This window comes from Marmota marmota, unplaced genomic scaffold (assembly GCF_001458135.2).
Source record: "Marmota marmota marmota unplaced genomic scaffold, marMar, whole genome shotgun sequence".
NCBI classification, from domain to species: Eukaryota; Metazoa; Chordata; class Mammalia; order Rodentia; family Sciuridae; genus Marmota; species Marmota marmota.
In genome coordinates, this window is record NW_026000205.1 from 4001279 (window position 1) to 4015105 (window position 13827).

General features: G+C 48.7%; 1 protein-coding gene and 1 non-coding gene across 7 annotated transcripts in view; one reads left to right on the top strand and one right to left on the bottom strand.

Moving 5' to 3' along the window:
- The window catches only part of Pnma8a (PNMA family member 8A), a 41333-nt gene extending 31703 nt beyond the window's left edge, over positions 1–9630 (bottom strand). For 5 of the 6 annotated variants that reach the window (XR_007343013.1, XR_007343015.1, XR_007343014.1 and 2 more), the window contains exons 1-3: positions 9371–9630; positions 7866–9230; positions 7262–7419 (exon numbers count right to left, since the gene is read on the bottom strand). Coding sequence is in view for 1 of the 6 variants with exons in the window: in XM_015496665.2 (XP_015352151.1) it covers positions 7403–7419; positions 7866–9159 (1311 nt within the window). In the remaining 5 variants the exon portion in view is untranslated. Of the gene's footprint in view, positions 1–5654; positions 7420–7865; positions 9231–9370 lie in introns of those variants that run through there. The other variant, XM_015496665.2, reaches the window with a different exon arrangement.
- Positions 9631–13124: 3494 nt separating this feature from the next.
- Trnat-ugu lies at positions 13125–13197 on the top strand. The gene has a single exon. It is a non-coding gene; the product is annotated as a tRNA-Thr (tRNA).
- Positions 13198–13827: the final 630 nt, after the last annotated feature.

A 13827-nucleotide genomic window follows, 5' to 3' on the forward strand; every position in this document is an offset into this window, starting at 1 on the left:
AGGCCGCCTAGCGCCAGGGAGGCCGCCTAGCGCCAGGGAGGCCGCCTCTGGGGGCTCTCTACCTCTTCCCTTCTGAGGTCTTCCCTTGGCATATGCAAGCTCTTTGTGAACCCAGGAAATGAATCCCGACCCCACCAGCCTTGCAGGAAACGTGTTCCCCCCTTTGTTGGTTGTCATTTGACTTTGCGGGTTTTTTCCCCTCCTGGGGACAAAGTGTTTAAATAGTCAGGTTGATTAATCTTTTCCTTTATGACTTCTGGGCTTTGTGTCCTTAAAGACGCCTTCTGCTTCCAAATGTATAAGTAAACTGACTCCTGTTCTTATCTAAATGTTACCTGATTTCATTTTTTACATTGATATCTTCAAATCATCTGGAAAGTATTTGGGGACACAAAAGAGAAGGAAGAGAATCCAACTTTATTCCTTTTTTCCAAAGAGCCAGCCAGTTTTCTAAGCACCAGCTAAGTTTAGGAAATTCTTTTCTCTCCTACTGATTTAAAATAAATAGCACTGTGGTCAGAGTCTAGGGTTTCAGAGGCATGAAGCTCTCTTTCTGTATTCATTATTCTGTCCTACCATTTTTCTGGCTTAATTCTTTACCATCAATCAATTCTATTTATTTCAGAGTCTCATAATCCATTTTGATTATCTACCTATAGGCTAATCCACCCACATGAATTTTCAGTGTCCTGAATGTTCTGTCCCATTCCCAGAAAGCAAGGGATTTTAAGTAGTTTACTTTCCAACACCAGGTTGGACTGGTGAACGCAGCCTGGCCACCTGCAAGTCAGGGATGAGAAATGTGGCTCACCTTGAGTCTTGAACATCCTCTAGTACCTGAGCACCTTCCCCTTGTCAGTGTCAAGGTCACAGTTGGCAGGAAAACTATTCCAAAAGCTCCTTTGGGCCAGAGACCTGTCACACCTTCACCTGGACCAAGCAGCCCCCACAGACCAGCCCCCATCATTAAATTGAGTATAACATGTACACCCTTGAGATGTGGATTGGATGCACAATTTCAAGTGCACACCCACCCTCGGCTGGTCTTAATCCACAGCGCCTGGATCAGGAGTCTAGACAGCACACAGAGAGGGCAAGAGCAGGTTTGTCTCAAGAGCTATGATCATACGCAGTCGGTGTTAAGCTGGCCCATCTCAAACTGCGATTTTAGTATACATTGCTATGGTTTCGGCTGTATATTAAGAGCACAGAACTGTAAAGATGAGGGCTGGGGTGTAGCTCTGGTGGGACACTGGCCTAGTATGTGTGAAGCCCTGGTTCCAATCCCAACACCAACAACAACAACAACAAAATTGCAAAGATGAAATTAAAATAACCCCTTGTTACTTTTCACAAAACATTTTTATCAAAATGTAATTTACATGCAGTGAAATGCATGCCAAATATGAACATTTAAAGTCCACATTACTCAAGGAGCACAAGTTTGAGATCAGCCTCAGCAACTTAGAGGGACCCTGTCTCAAAATAAAAAACAAAAAGGGCTGGGGGTGTGGCTCAGTGGTTAAGTGCCCCTGGGTTCAATCCCTGGTACCAAAAAAAAAAAAGAAAAGTTTCCCCTGAGACTTGACTAGAGCCATAAGCGAACACTCACTTTCCCGGGGAGCTGCAAGGAACTAACAGCTGTACCCTCCTGGCAGCGACCTGTCAGCCCATGGAGAGGCTGGCCTAACAACAAACCCACAGAGAGCAAGGAGCTCAGAGTGACAGGGAGCCAGAATCCTGAGAATGTTCTTTGAGCAGCTGGATAGAAACATACCTGAAGTTATCGCCCCTGACATTTCAGTAAGAAGCCAGTAAATCCCTTTTTTCTCTCTCTAGCTAGTTTGAATGCATGTAAATGTTGGACTGTTCCAAGTACACAGAGCATCTCTGCAAGAAACTATTAACACTTCCTCTGGGGAGGAAGAGAGGAGGTCAAGGGTGGAAAGATGATTTAGTTTTCATTGTAATCCTATGGGGGGGGGGGGGGTACTGGGGATTGAACCCAGAGGCACTTCACCACTGAGCTACCTCCCTAACTAGCCCTTTTTTTTTAAAGACAGGTTCTCACCAAGTTGCTTAGGGCCTTGCTAAGTTGCTGAAGCTGGTCTTGAACTTGCGGTCCTCCTGCTTCAGGCTCCTGAGCCGCTGGGATTAAGGGTATGTATGTACCAGCACATTTCAAGTATGACATGAGCTAATTCAGGATGTTGTCAGGTGGTGGGGGGAGAGGAAAAAAGAAAAATGTTAGTTATGGACTTATGTAACCAAAAACAGTTTTGGCTTTCAGGTATGGCTAGATCCAGGCTCGTATATGTCAACAATATTCTCTTTCTTCTAGCCGCTTTCCACTGATTGTCTAGGGTTCAGAAAATCTACTCTCTGTAACCTCACCTCCTACTATTTCCCTTCCACTCCATGTACACTGGTCTCCCACAAAGCAGAAATAACCTGCCTCAGAGCCTGTGTACTTCCTGCCCAGGTGGTGGCAAGAAGGCCTTCATCAGCATCAGACTTACATTCTATTGGTAGGGGACACCAGTAAAAAAGAGACTTTATGGGATGGGCTGAAACTCAGTGGCAAAGCACTTGCCTAGCATGCATGAGGCACTGGATTCAATCCTCGGCACCACATAAAAATTAAAAAATAAAATAAAGGATGTTGTCTATCTACAACATAAAAAAAAAAATTAAAAAAAAAAAAGACTTTATTCCTCAGAGTGTCAAACTCCTAGGAGTCTTATTGGCTCAATCACTGTAGCCTGGTGAAAAGAATGCTCTGATTGGCTGGCCGTGAGTCATGTAACATCTCTGGGCCTAGCAGTGGTGATGGTGTAGATGCAGGTCTGTTCTTCAGAAGAAAATAGGTAAATCATCCAAAGAAGAGGGGATGAATACAGGGAGGAGAGAACCAACGGGCTTCTACAACATTGCTGTTAATTTTTCTAAAGACACAGAGATGTATTACTTTTTTTCTTTAAAAAGCAATGAACTCAGCCAGGCGTGGTGGTGCATGCTGAGGCAGGAGGATTGAGAGTTCAAGGCCAATCAGACATCACTTTCCTATGTTCATGTATAAATACACGACCAGTGAAATCCACATCATGCACCACCCCAAGAATGGGATCCTAATTAAAATAAATTACACTGCATACATGTATAACATGTCAAAATACACTCTACCATCAGGTGTATCTAAAAAGAGCAAATTGAAAAATTCAAAATAAACAAAAAAAAAAAAGTTCAAGGCCAATGTGTGAGGCCCGGGTTTGAGCCTCAGCACCAAAAAAAAAAAAAAAAAATCAAAATAAAACAAAAAAGCTTATGCCTTGTATGACTTAATTTATACAAAGCTCTGGGTCAGGTAAAACAGCTTTGGTTGAGAAACCTGGTCTCTGTGGATGGGAGTGGCTCAGCGTTAGGGTCTGCCAGGAACTCACCTGTGCTCGGCAAATGCTCTACCACTGAGCCCCAGCCCAGCCCCATCCACAGTCCTTTTTATTTTCTAAGACAGGGACGTGCTAAGTAGCTAAGGATCTTGCAAGTTGCCCAGCTGGCCTGGAACTTGCCTCCGCCTCCCAAATTGCTGGAATTATAGGTCTGTGCCACCTTTGGTGGCAACACATCAGTGACTTTATCAGAGGAAGAGAGACCTGAGCCAACGGCTTGCACTGCCATGGTGACGCAGCATGAGGCCCTCACCAGATGCCAGGCTGACGCCGAGCAGATGCCAGCACCATGCTGTTGGGCTTTCCAGCTCCAGTATTGTGCTCTAAATAAACCTCTCGTGTTTACAGATACATGAACACTCCCTCTTCCAGGTATCTGTTACAGCAACAGAAGCCAACCAAGACACCTGTGAAAATCTGAGTCAGATCTGCTCAGCACCTGCCCAGGGCTCCCATTTCACTCAGTTTAAAACCCAGATCCAGCCAGGCACCGTGACACAAGCCTGTAAGGCCAGCGGCTTGGGAGGTGAGGCGGGAGGATTGCTAGTTCACAGCCAGCCTCAGCAGCAGCAAGGCACTAAGCAACTCAGTGAGACCCTGTCTCTAAATAAAATACAAAAAAGGGAGGTGACACAGTGGTCAAGTGCGCCTGAGCTCAATCTCTAGTACCCTCTCCCCCACCCCCCAGAACAAATCCACCCTCCCTGGAGCCCACTGGCCCTAGGCAATCCGCCTCCCAATTCTGCTCTGGTCACACCAGCCTCCTTGCCTCCCCTTATGCTGACTGTTCCCTCTACCTGGATGCCACGCCCCAGTGTTCACCTCACTCCCTGTCCTTCCGCAGGTCTGTTGGAGCACTGCTTCGGCGAAGAACCCCCACCCACTGCTATGCACAACAGCCCGCTTGGCCAGGCCTGGCTGCCTGGAGCCCCAGCTCTTCAGAAAGCTGAGGCCAGAGGGGTACCCGAGCCTAGGAGTTTGAGGACAGCCTGAGCAACACAGCGAAGGTCAGCGCACCCTAGAGCCCCCACCGCCTGTGGTCACCGGTGCTCAGCATGCTGTCTGCCCTACAGGGTGACCATCAGAAGCCTGTGGCTCCTGGAAGCATGGAGCTGTTTGGTCTCTGGCTGTCATACAGTGATACTTAGTAATCCTGGCTGGAGGACAGCATGAACCCACAAGGAAACGACACCTCCTGATGCTCCTAGTGTCCATGGTGCTCCTCTGTTCTGCTCCCACTCCCCCCGGTACCCTGGCTGGGCCTTGCCCCCAGGCACACCCTGACCAGTCACTGCCCCAAGGGCTTCCTGGGGGCCCACAACCCCTTACCCAGGTCCTGTCCTAGATTTCCCCTGCTTCTGGCCATGGTGGCCTTCCAGACTTCCCTAGTGGCCTGAATATAACCAGGTGTGACTACCACTGTGGGAGGTCAATCTTGCCCAAACGTGGCTTTTCCCATCATGCAGTGGGAAAGACCCGAGAATAAGCATTTCCCCAGATCCTCACCAGCCCCAAGGCCACAGCTCCCGTCCTCCAACCCCACTGGCTTTTGAGGTCTCTTGTCTTTTCCCTCCGGATTATCCTCTGCTCATCCTCCACAAAACTCCAGCTTTGACCCAAGGATACTCCCTTCCCCAAGTCTTGATTATTCCACCTACAGCTCTCTGATCCACGCATGAACCAGAATTCTCAGGGGAAAGATGCTGATTCCCAGAGATGCCAAGAGATTCTGATTCTACAGTTAGGGCCATAAAAATAGTGCATTTTAAACAGAGGTTCCAGGTGACTGATCCATGGCCACCCTGGTTCAGGAGTCCCTAGGGGGGGGAAGGCTTGGACAGAAGAAAACTAACTTTTAATTCAAAGACCTCAGCCTCTGCCTAGGGCGATGAAAAGGGAGGAAGTATCTTCATTTCCAGCTGCTTTTAAAATAAACTAGCACTTCCAGATACTCCACACACCCCTGGCCTATCACAGATCTTCTAGAAACCCTAAGATTTATGGGAGATATTATCACTGGGGAAGGACCACAGCAAAGAACAAATGGCTTCTCCTCTCCTGAGAAATTACCAATCCTGTGGCCACAACCCAGGTCTGCTGGCTGCAGCATAGCTGGGGTGGAGGAGGAGGCCTAGATAGCAGGGGTTCCTTACCGGATCAAGCAGTCCCCGTGCTCTCCACCTACAGAGAAGACTGAAGAGATACTTAATTTGCTGAACTTTATTATGCATATACATTTACATTTACTAATCCTGGTGTCAACCTTTTGTACAACAAGCCCCACAGACCCGACTTGAATTTCAGGAGCTGGGCAGCTGCAGCCTCGTCACCCTGCGAGTCCAGTCCTCCCCGTGTTAATTGCACACAACCAAGACAAACCTTGAGGCGGAGAGGAGGAGCTGCAGGTGGGAACCATTCTTGTTTTCTATATCTTCAGTGAGACTCATGCAGGATTTTGAAATGAATCGTCACAAGAAATTTGTCTTAAAGTTGAATCACTAACAACATCTAACAATTGTTCACATTTTTACCACAAAAACCAAAGTCAGAAAAAGAGACCACGAACACTAGCGAGGGCTAAAACTCCAGGACAGGATATCATTGTGTGCGAGTTAACATGGTAACTTGCTATCACACAGCTGAAGGGTCACAGCAGAACGAGAGCATGTGAAATACAACAGGAAACGAGCTTTCAGACATGCGCAGGACCGAGCCACCCACTGCCAAGCTTCCTCATCAGGTCACATTTACAAGCAATTTAATTATATGCAAAGAGAAGGCAGAAACGACTAGTTACAGACCTGTACAGAAACAAGTTAACCTATAAACACAAGGTAATATTCTGATAGTTCTCGATGTGACTGGTCTGGGTTACAACATACTTGAGTACTTGTTTTTCACACATTAAAACACATGAGAAAGTAGATTTGGATTACATCTTTGTGGATACCTTGGGATTCCCCAAAATACAGTGTGGAAACTGTATTTTGGGGCCCCTGCCCTCTCTCTTACACATGCACGCGCGCGCGCACGCGCACACGCACACACACACACACACACACACACACACTACGGGACGGAGCGATCTGTTCTGATTTAGTGTGTCTAATCCAGATAGCAGAAACAGCTAATTTTTAAAAGACTTTTTCCCCCTCTTCTATGTGAGAAGTGGCTTCTGCCTCAAAGTTGGTGAGTCTGGTGGCTCTGGATAGAACTAGAGCCAAGAACCCAGGAATGACCCAGTCTTCCCTACTAACCACCCCTCTTCTCCACATGCTTCCTGAAAGGGCTTCAGCCCAAAACGGGAGTCAAAGTGCCAATTTTATAAATAGACTCTCAAACTTGACTACTTCAATGGCGAGGCAGACAGTCACTCTTCCCAGAACTCTTGGGACTGAACCACCTTCCAGTTTGACAACTGGAGGATGGAAGCTCAAGACTGAAGGAGCAAGAGGGCCAGGTGTGCATCCAAGACCTGGGCTTAACTCACCCACCGGTCACGGCCCAGGGAGGCTGGAGGGGAGAAAGCAGGTGCCCTGCTCTTCAAACACCAAGCCTGAAGGTTAGCTGACCATCCAGAAGAGCAAGCAGGGGGTGGGGAGAAAGGCTGGACATGAATGAGCGAAACAGTAACCTGCCCATGCATAAAAGGTAATGAACATTCTAGAATTTTCCCAAGCCACTTACCAACCCTCCTCCCTCTGAGGGTGAGTGAAGGAGGAGGTGAAAAGCTGGCCTGGTAGAGAAAAAGGCAGAGAGACACACCTCCCTCCCCCAATTTCTCCCAAGACCTAAGATCTCATATCATTTACCTCCGAGAGCCAGACCTTTAGAAACTGGGTCCCTCAAAGAGCCAAGTGTCGTTTCACTCAATGACAAGAGAAAGCTTTGCTTCTAACTTGGAACTTCTTCCTTGGTCTTCTTTCACCTCCATGGGCATGGGTGGTCTCCCTTCAAAGCTTTCTGGAATCTGTGGGTAAAGTATAAGAGCTCAAGAGAAGAAGCAGGGAGAAGCACCGGAGGACATCGCCACCTCCCAGGCCCTTCTGAGTCATCGAACACTCCATCCCCCAATCAGGTCTCCAGAAAGCTCATCCTTAAAGCCATGTACCCACCAACAGTACAATCCCCAACCTGAATTCCTGTGGAGAGAGATGGGTTATGTGCAGTGGTTCAGTGACCACAGAGCCACTCATGCATGACATGTGGGTGGGTGGGTTTGCAAGGGGGAGGTGGCAATCGAAGCCATCAGGGGCTCCTAGGAGGGAGCCTGGGCTCTCACCCTCTAAAACCTCACCTGGGGTCATCCACCTCCTCCACTGCACTGGGATCCTCAGTCACCTGCCTGGCTACCACCCCTGTAGGCCCCTCTGCCCCTCCTCCCACTTCATCCAAATCACATGCTGTCATCCTCACCATTGGAGGCACGAGGAGAGCCTCCTGGCTTGGCCTTCAGACCCCTGGATGTTGAGGCTTGTGATCTGGAGTGCTGGAGGCCTCTAGGGCCCTTCTGGGCTGACACATCCCTTCTCAAGCCAGAGGCCTTCTTTGCAATCATGGGCTTCTTCTTTGCCTCTTCGGAATCAACCAGGACGTAAGAGACTGGGCCCAAGCTCACCTTCTTCTTCTTCCTCATGGGGGCAGGGCTCTTTCCGGAGGCCCAGCCCATGGCCTTCTTCTTTGGGGGCCTTTGCTGACCACCACCTTGAGCTAACTGAGCGGTGCTTGCAGGGCTCTCCACTTCCCTAGGGGCCTCCTGAGGCGGATCCCGGGGCACCTTCCAGGCACTTTTTGCCAAAGGCTTCTTCAGAGCTGATTCCTCCTGCTTCACACATGGTTTTTTGTTGCTCTTGATAGACTCAGAGATCTCCATGCTTTCCCCCTCCCCGGCATTGCGATTCTCCAAGTAGGCGGAGCTACTGGGACGGTTGCCTTTGGGCTTTTTCCAGGGCACTGGTTCCTGTTTGAGATTTTTTTTCTGCTTCTTTCTCCTGGAGCGAGCCTTAGCTCCAGCCCTGCGAACTAGAGGTTTGGGAGGGTCACCCTGGTTTTCCACGGCATTCCAGTGGCGGGGGTTCTCCATCTTCAAGGTGGAACCCAGTTCTGCAGCCAGCCCTGGCTCCTTCTTGACCTTCTTCCCTGCTGCTGATACCCAGGCTGCTGCCTCCTCTGCCTCGGCGGCCTCCAGAGCCCTAGCTTCCTCCCGACTGCGGATCTCCGCATCCATGTAAAAGATGACTTGCACCACAGCCCCCAGGAGCACCCCCAAAGTCTCTGCCCAGTTCTCCGAAGGCTGGTTCTGGGACGGCGAGGGGTGGTTAAGCTGCAGCAAGCGGACCACATCCTCCCATGTGCGCCCCTCGGCATCCAGGAATTCGTTCAGGTTTTTCAAAAACTCGGCATCCTGGGTGGGGTCCCTACAGGCCACTCTCCAGGCACCGCCTCTTCCTGGGAACTCCCGCGGTATGGCGCTCAGATTCACACCCTCGCTAACCTCGATAAGGGCAGCCTTCACGTTCTCCTCCCTCAAGAAAATCTTGTTAAGCACGCGGTAGGAGCCCAGGGGCGAGAGGACCCCATTCAAGGTCTCCTCGATTTCTGCCTGTCCACAGTCCTCTGGGATGCCCGTGACCAACAGGGACCTGTGGATGTCCACTTCCATCCCGCGACACCAATCCTCCAGAAGGTTCATTGCCATAGCCTCCGACATCTGGCCGCTCTAACCCCACGCAAAGGGCCTACTAAGTGGATGTGAGCTGCAGGGGTCCCCAGATAGGAATCCTGCAAGGTCACAAGAGGGTGAGGTCAGATTCCCTGGAAGCTAGCCCGGCTCCCGGACCTCAGCGGCCCACTGCGGCTGGCCCGCAGGCGGCCTCGCGCTTTCCCAGACCCTCCTCCCCAGCCGGGGCCCGAGTGCTCACACGAATCCCGGGATCTGGCGCAACGGTCCTCGGGGCTGGCGCTCGGCCAGCGGCAGGGATGGACCGGGCAGCCCCGCCTCGGACGGCCCAGCCAGGCCAAGGAGAGGCCCCGGGGTGCAGCCACTCCTCAGGAGCCGGCTCCGGCCGCCCTGGCGCTGCGGCTCCAGCCAGACAGGGCAGGAAGCCGCAGTCCGCCCCCGCTCCGGCGCGCCGAGTCACGCGAAGCGAGGCCGATCAGCAGCAACTGCGCCGACCGAGCCTGGCGTCGCAGCGCGCGCCTGCGCACTTGCTCCCGCACCGCGGCGCCGGGTCTCGGCCCCCGCAGCTCCGGCGATCTCCATGGCAACTGGAGGCTGGTTGCTAAGAGGCGGCGTGGCCTGCGGCGGGCTCTGCAGTAGGGTCTAGCGAGCTGATGCAAAAACTGCGACAGTTCAGGGGTGCACCCCGCGAGGGGTCTAGAGAGCCCCCCATCGCCCCTGCAGACCCGCTCTTTCCACCCTTGACTGCCTGGTGTGGGTCTTGGGATGGGGTGGGGGCTCTGACGTCCATGGCTGTGCACAAAACAACTCTCACCCTCTGCCCTCCTGGGAGACACCAGAAATCAGAGAGCAAAGGGAAAGAGAAGCTTTAATGTCTTCTGCCCCCGCCCCTAGTTCCGCTCATAATAGCCACAGCTCCGTTTGGAGCAGCATTCTCTCCCTACAGTTCCTGGGTTCTGGAACCTTCCAGAAATTTCTAGAAATCTCTCCCTCCCTTTTAGGCAACTCCTTTAGGCCTGAGATGAGTGCATCACCTGACCTTGTTGATTCTTCAACTTGCTGCCTTAACACCTTTGTTTATAGTGAGAAACTGATGTGACTCCATTTTTAAAAATAAATAACAGCAGCTTCTACCTCAAGGCCTGTCCTAAGGAAAGGGGCATGACCCTTGTCCTTGAAAAAATCCACAGAGCACTCCTAAGCACATACCCACCCTGCTGAGATGTTTGTCTGTAAATAACAGGAGAGGTCTGAGGCACCAGGTGTCCCTGACTCAGTTAGGCTAGGTGAGGACCCATAGCAACCCCCCTAGCAACCTCCAATCAGCATGAGGCAGGGAAAATACCTGGGATGCCAGATGACCCCCCAGTAGGTTATGGTGGTTGATAACATGTTGGGAAACCATGTAGTTTAGCATGTACACCCCTCGTGGCCTAAACCAATCAGTTCAAATGAATCCCCCTTCGTACTAACCAAGCACTCCTACTCAACTTGTTCCTGCCATTGAATGTGCTAATCAATGTTAAGAGTTGTTGTTTGATTTTCCCGCGGTTTGGAATGATTTGCGGTGTGATGTTGTGATGCATAGAGTATCCCCCAAAACCTATAAAATCTCACTGAACAAAGGACCAGGACTCACTCCCTGGGACCGCTGTGTCGGAAAGGTTATGAGTCCAGGCTCCAGCTTGCAATAAAGACTCTTGTGTGATTGCATCGGATTCGGCTCCTAGAGGTCTATTGGGGTCCCAGGAATCTGGCATTACAATAGTTGATTAAGTGCTCCTCAGTGGCTCAGTGTTGAGTTGCCTTCTGTTTCCTGCCAGGACATCCTAGCAATGCTGCTTCCTAGCAGTTTCATTTCAGAGAAGTGATTTGCGTTCTCCAAGTGCCTTCCGTTTCTCCAGGAAACTTTTCACATCTAGAAGTTTTGAAGATTCAGGGAACTCACATATGAAAGATGCAATGAAAAACCAATTCTGACTTTGGTATTCCATGGAAAAATCTCTTCTTCGCATTCAGTTTTACAATTGACCTTTGTGAGGCCAAATGGCTGAATGCCTAATTCATTGTCATCTCTGGCATCCCTAAACATGGGTGGGATCAATTTTGTGTGATTGCCCTCTCACCTTGAACCAATAGAGTAATGAGAAGGGACGTTTTGTGACTTCTCAGGCTAGGTTCATCCTCTTTCCTATTGGTTGGAACACTCTCATTCTTGGATGCCTGAGTTTTCAAGTAAGAAATTCAGCTGTCTTCTGGCTGCCATGCTGTGAGGAAGCACAACCATAGTGAGAAGCCACCAGTGCTCCAGTTAACAGTGCCCAGCTAAGCACAGCTCCATAGCATCTCAGCCCAAAGCACCAGACATATGAGCGAAGAAACTTCCAAATGATTCTAGCTCCCATTAGAGTCACTCAACCATTTGCATTTGAGTCCCAGACATTGGCTACCAGAAACAAAACATTACTGTTGTACCCTATGTGAATTCTCAACACATTCAACCCAGGAGTATAACAAAATAATTGTTCTGTGCCACTACATTTTGGGGTGACTTACTATGTATCAATAGATTGCTGGGAAGTAGGGCAAAGGTCAAATGCAGCAAGCATTGATGATGTTTGGCAAAGCATTACTGCAACAGAAAACAAGAGCAGAAGTCTTAAGTCAGCTTCTGAAGAGAGTCCCGAGCAACTTTTTAAAAGCAGTGTGCAGCTTCAGTCTGTGGAATTATTCCAGTGAAACAACATCCTCATCAAGCTTAAGGATTGAAGAAGAGGTAAAATTTCCACTCTCGTCAATTACTTTTAGGGAAGAAGAAAGCTTGATAGTTCACCATTAGCAGAGCTGATTAAAAAGAAAAAAAAAAAAGTCTTGTTCTTTCTGTAGCCATTTAGCCTTATTCATAGGAAGTGGAGTAGCCAGAGGGAGCACCTTGTAGCTGATGATGCTATGAAGTTATAACAACCAACATTTAAGGTTTGTTTACTAAATTTTTTTTTAAATATTTATTTTTTAGTTTTCGGCGGACACAACATCTTTGTTTGTATGTGGTGCTGAGGATCAAACCCGGGCCGCACGCATGCCAGGCGAGCGCGCCACCGCTCGAGCCACATCCCCAGCCCCACTAAATTTTTTAAAGTAAAATTATGATCCAAATTTAAAATTTCTTCCAGGCACTGTGGTGCATGCCTGTAATCTCAGCAGCTCAGGAGGCTGAGGCAGGAGGATTGCAAGTTCAAAGCCAGCCTTAGCAACCTAGCAAGGCCCTAAGCCTTAAATTTGAGACCCTGTCTCAAATTTAAAAAATAAAAAGGGGTAAGGATGTGGATCAGCGGTTAAGTGCCCCTTGGTTCAATCCCTGGCCCCCTCACCCCACACAATTTAAAATTTCTCATAAACTTTCAGATTTACTTTTATATTCCCTAAAATTCATATTATGATTATGATTTTTGCCTTTGGCCAAATGCTCAGCTACTCAATGTTTTGTCAAAATCTATGTATTTTGTTCTGACATTTGATAAACATTTATTATTATTATTATTATTATTATTATTATTATTATTATTATTGCAAAATCAAGAGTAGCAAGAGGCCTGCTCAAGGCTGGGAAGCATTCTTCTTAGAGTACCTTTGCAGTGACCTGGGATGGACCATTGGGTCCAGAAAAATAAGAGAGTATGGCCTAATTGCTACCAAATGAGATATTCTTCTTAAAAGATTGTGGCAAGTGATAGCAAAATCCAGTGCATGCACAAGGAGCACAAATTGTTGCAAATTTGCTAATCAAGAGTGGATAGAATGAAAAGAAAACTACCAAGAGTGGACGAGGAGAGAATTCTCATACCTGTGCGTGACTGATACACATAAAGTCATTTTGGAAGACCCTTTGCTGTACCTAGTTAAGCAGAACATTTGCAAACATTGTAGCCTAAATTCCACTCCTAAATATATGTACCAAACATAAATGTGTTCACTAAAACATGGGGACATGGGCTGGGGATATAGCTCAGTTGGTAGAGTGCTTGCCTTGTGTGCACAAGGCCCTGGGTTCAATCACCAGTACCCCCTCCAAAAAAAATATAGGAACAAAGTCACACAGCACCATGCAGAATAGCCAGAATTTAGGAACTAAATTAACTAAATGCTATTTAACAGAAGAATGGATAAATAGTAGTCTGTTCACGTACTCAAACACTAAACAACGAGAACGAATGATCTACAGCCACAAACAATATATAGAAGAAGCTTTTAACTATAATGTTGAGCAAAAAAACAAAACTACAACAAAAAAAAACCCACAGACATACAAGAGTTCATGGGCATGTTGTCACTAGAAATGCAAAAACAGCTCAAGGAATCTGTGCTGTCAGAAGTCAGGAAGAGTCTTGCTGGTGAATGTCTAATGACTTCCAAGGTGGGACTCCCACTGGTAAAATTCTGTGTCTTGTCTTGGGTGTTTGGTTACCAGTGTGTTTAGATGGTAGAAATCCAGCGCGCTCTGTGCTCCCATCACGTGCACTTTCCTGTCAATCTGGGATTCTGCACTGACAGCCTTTGCTGTTTTGCTGAGGAGCTGGATGTGAGCTGTGAGGGAAGCTGTGCACCTTGCAGGTTTGGGGATTGAGCCCCTGGAAGAACGAGGCTTATTTTTGTATGGGGGGGACTTGGATGAGAACAGATTGGGGTGAGGACAGGGTC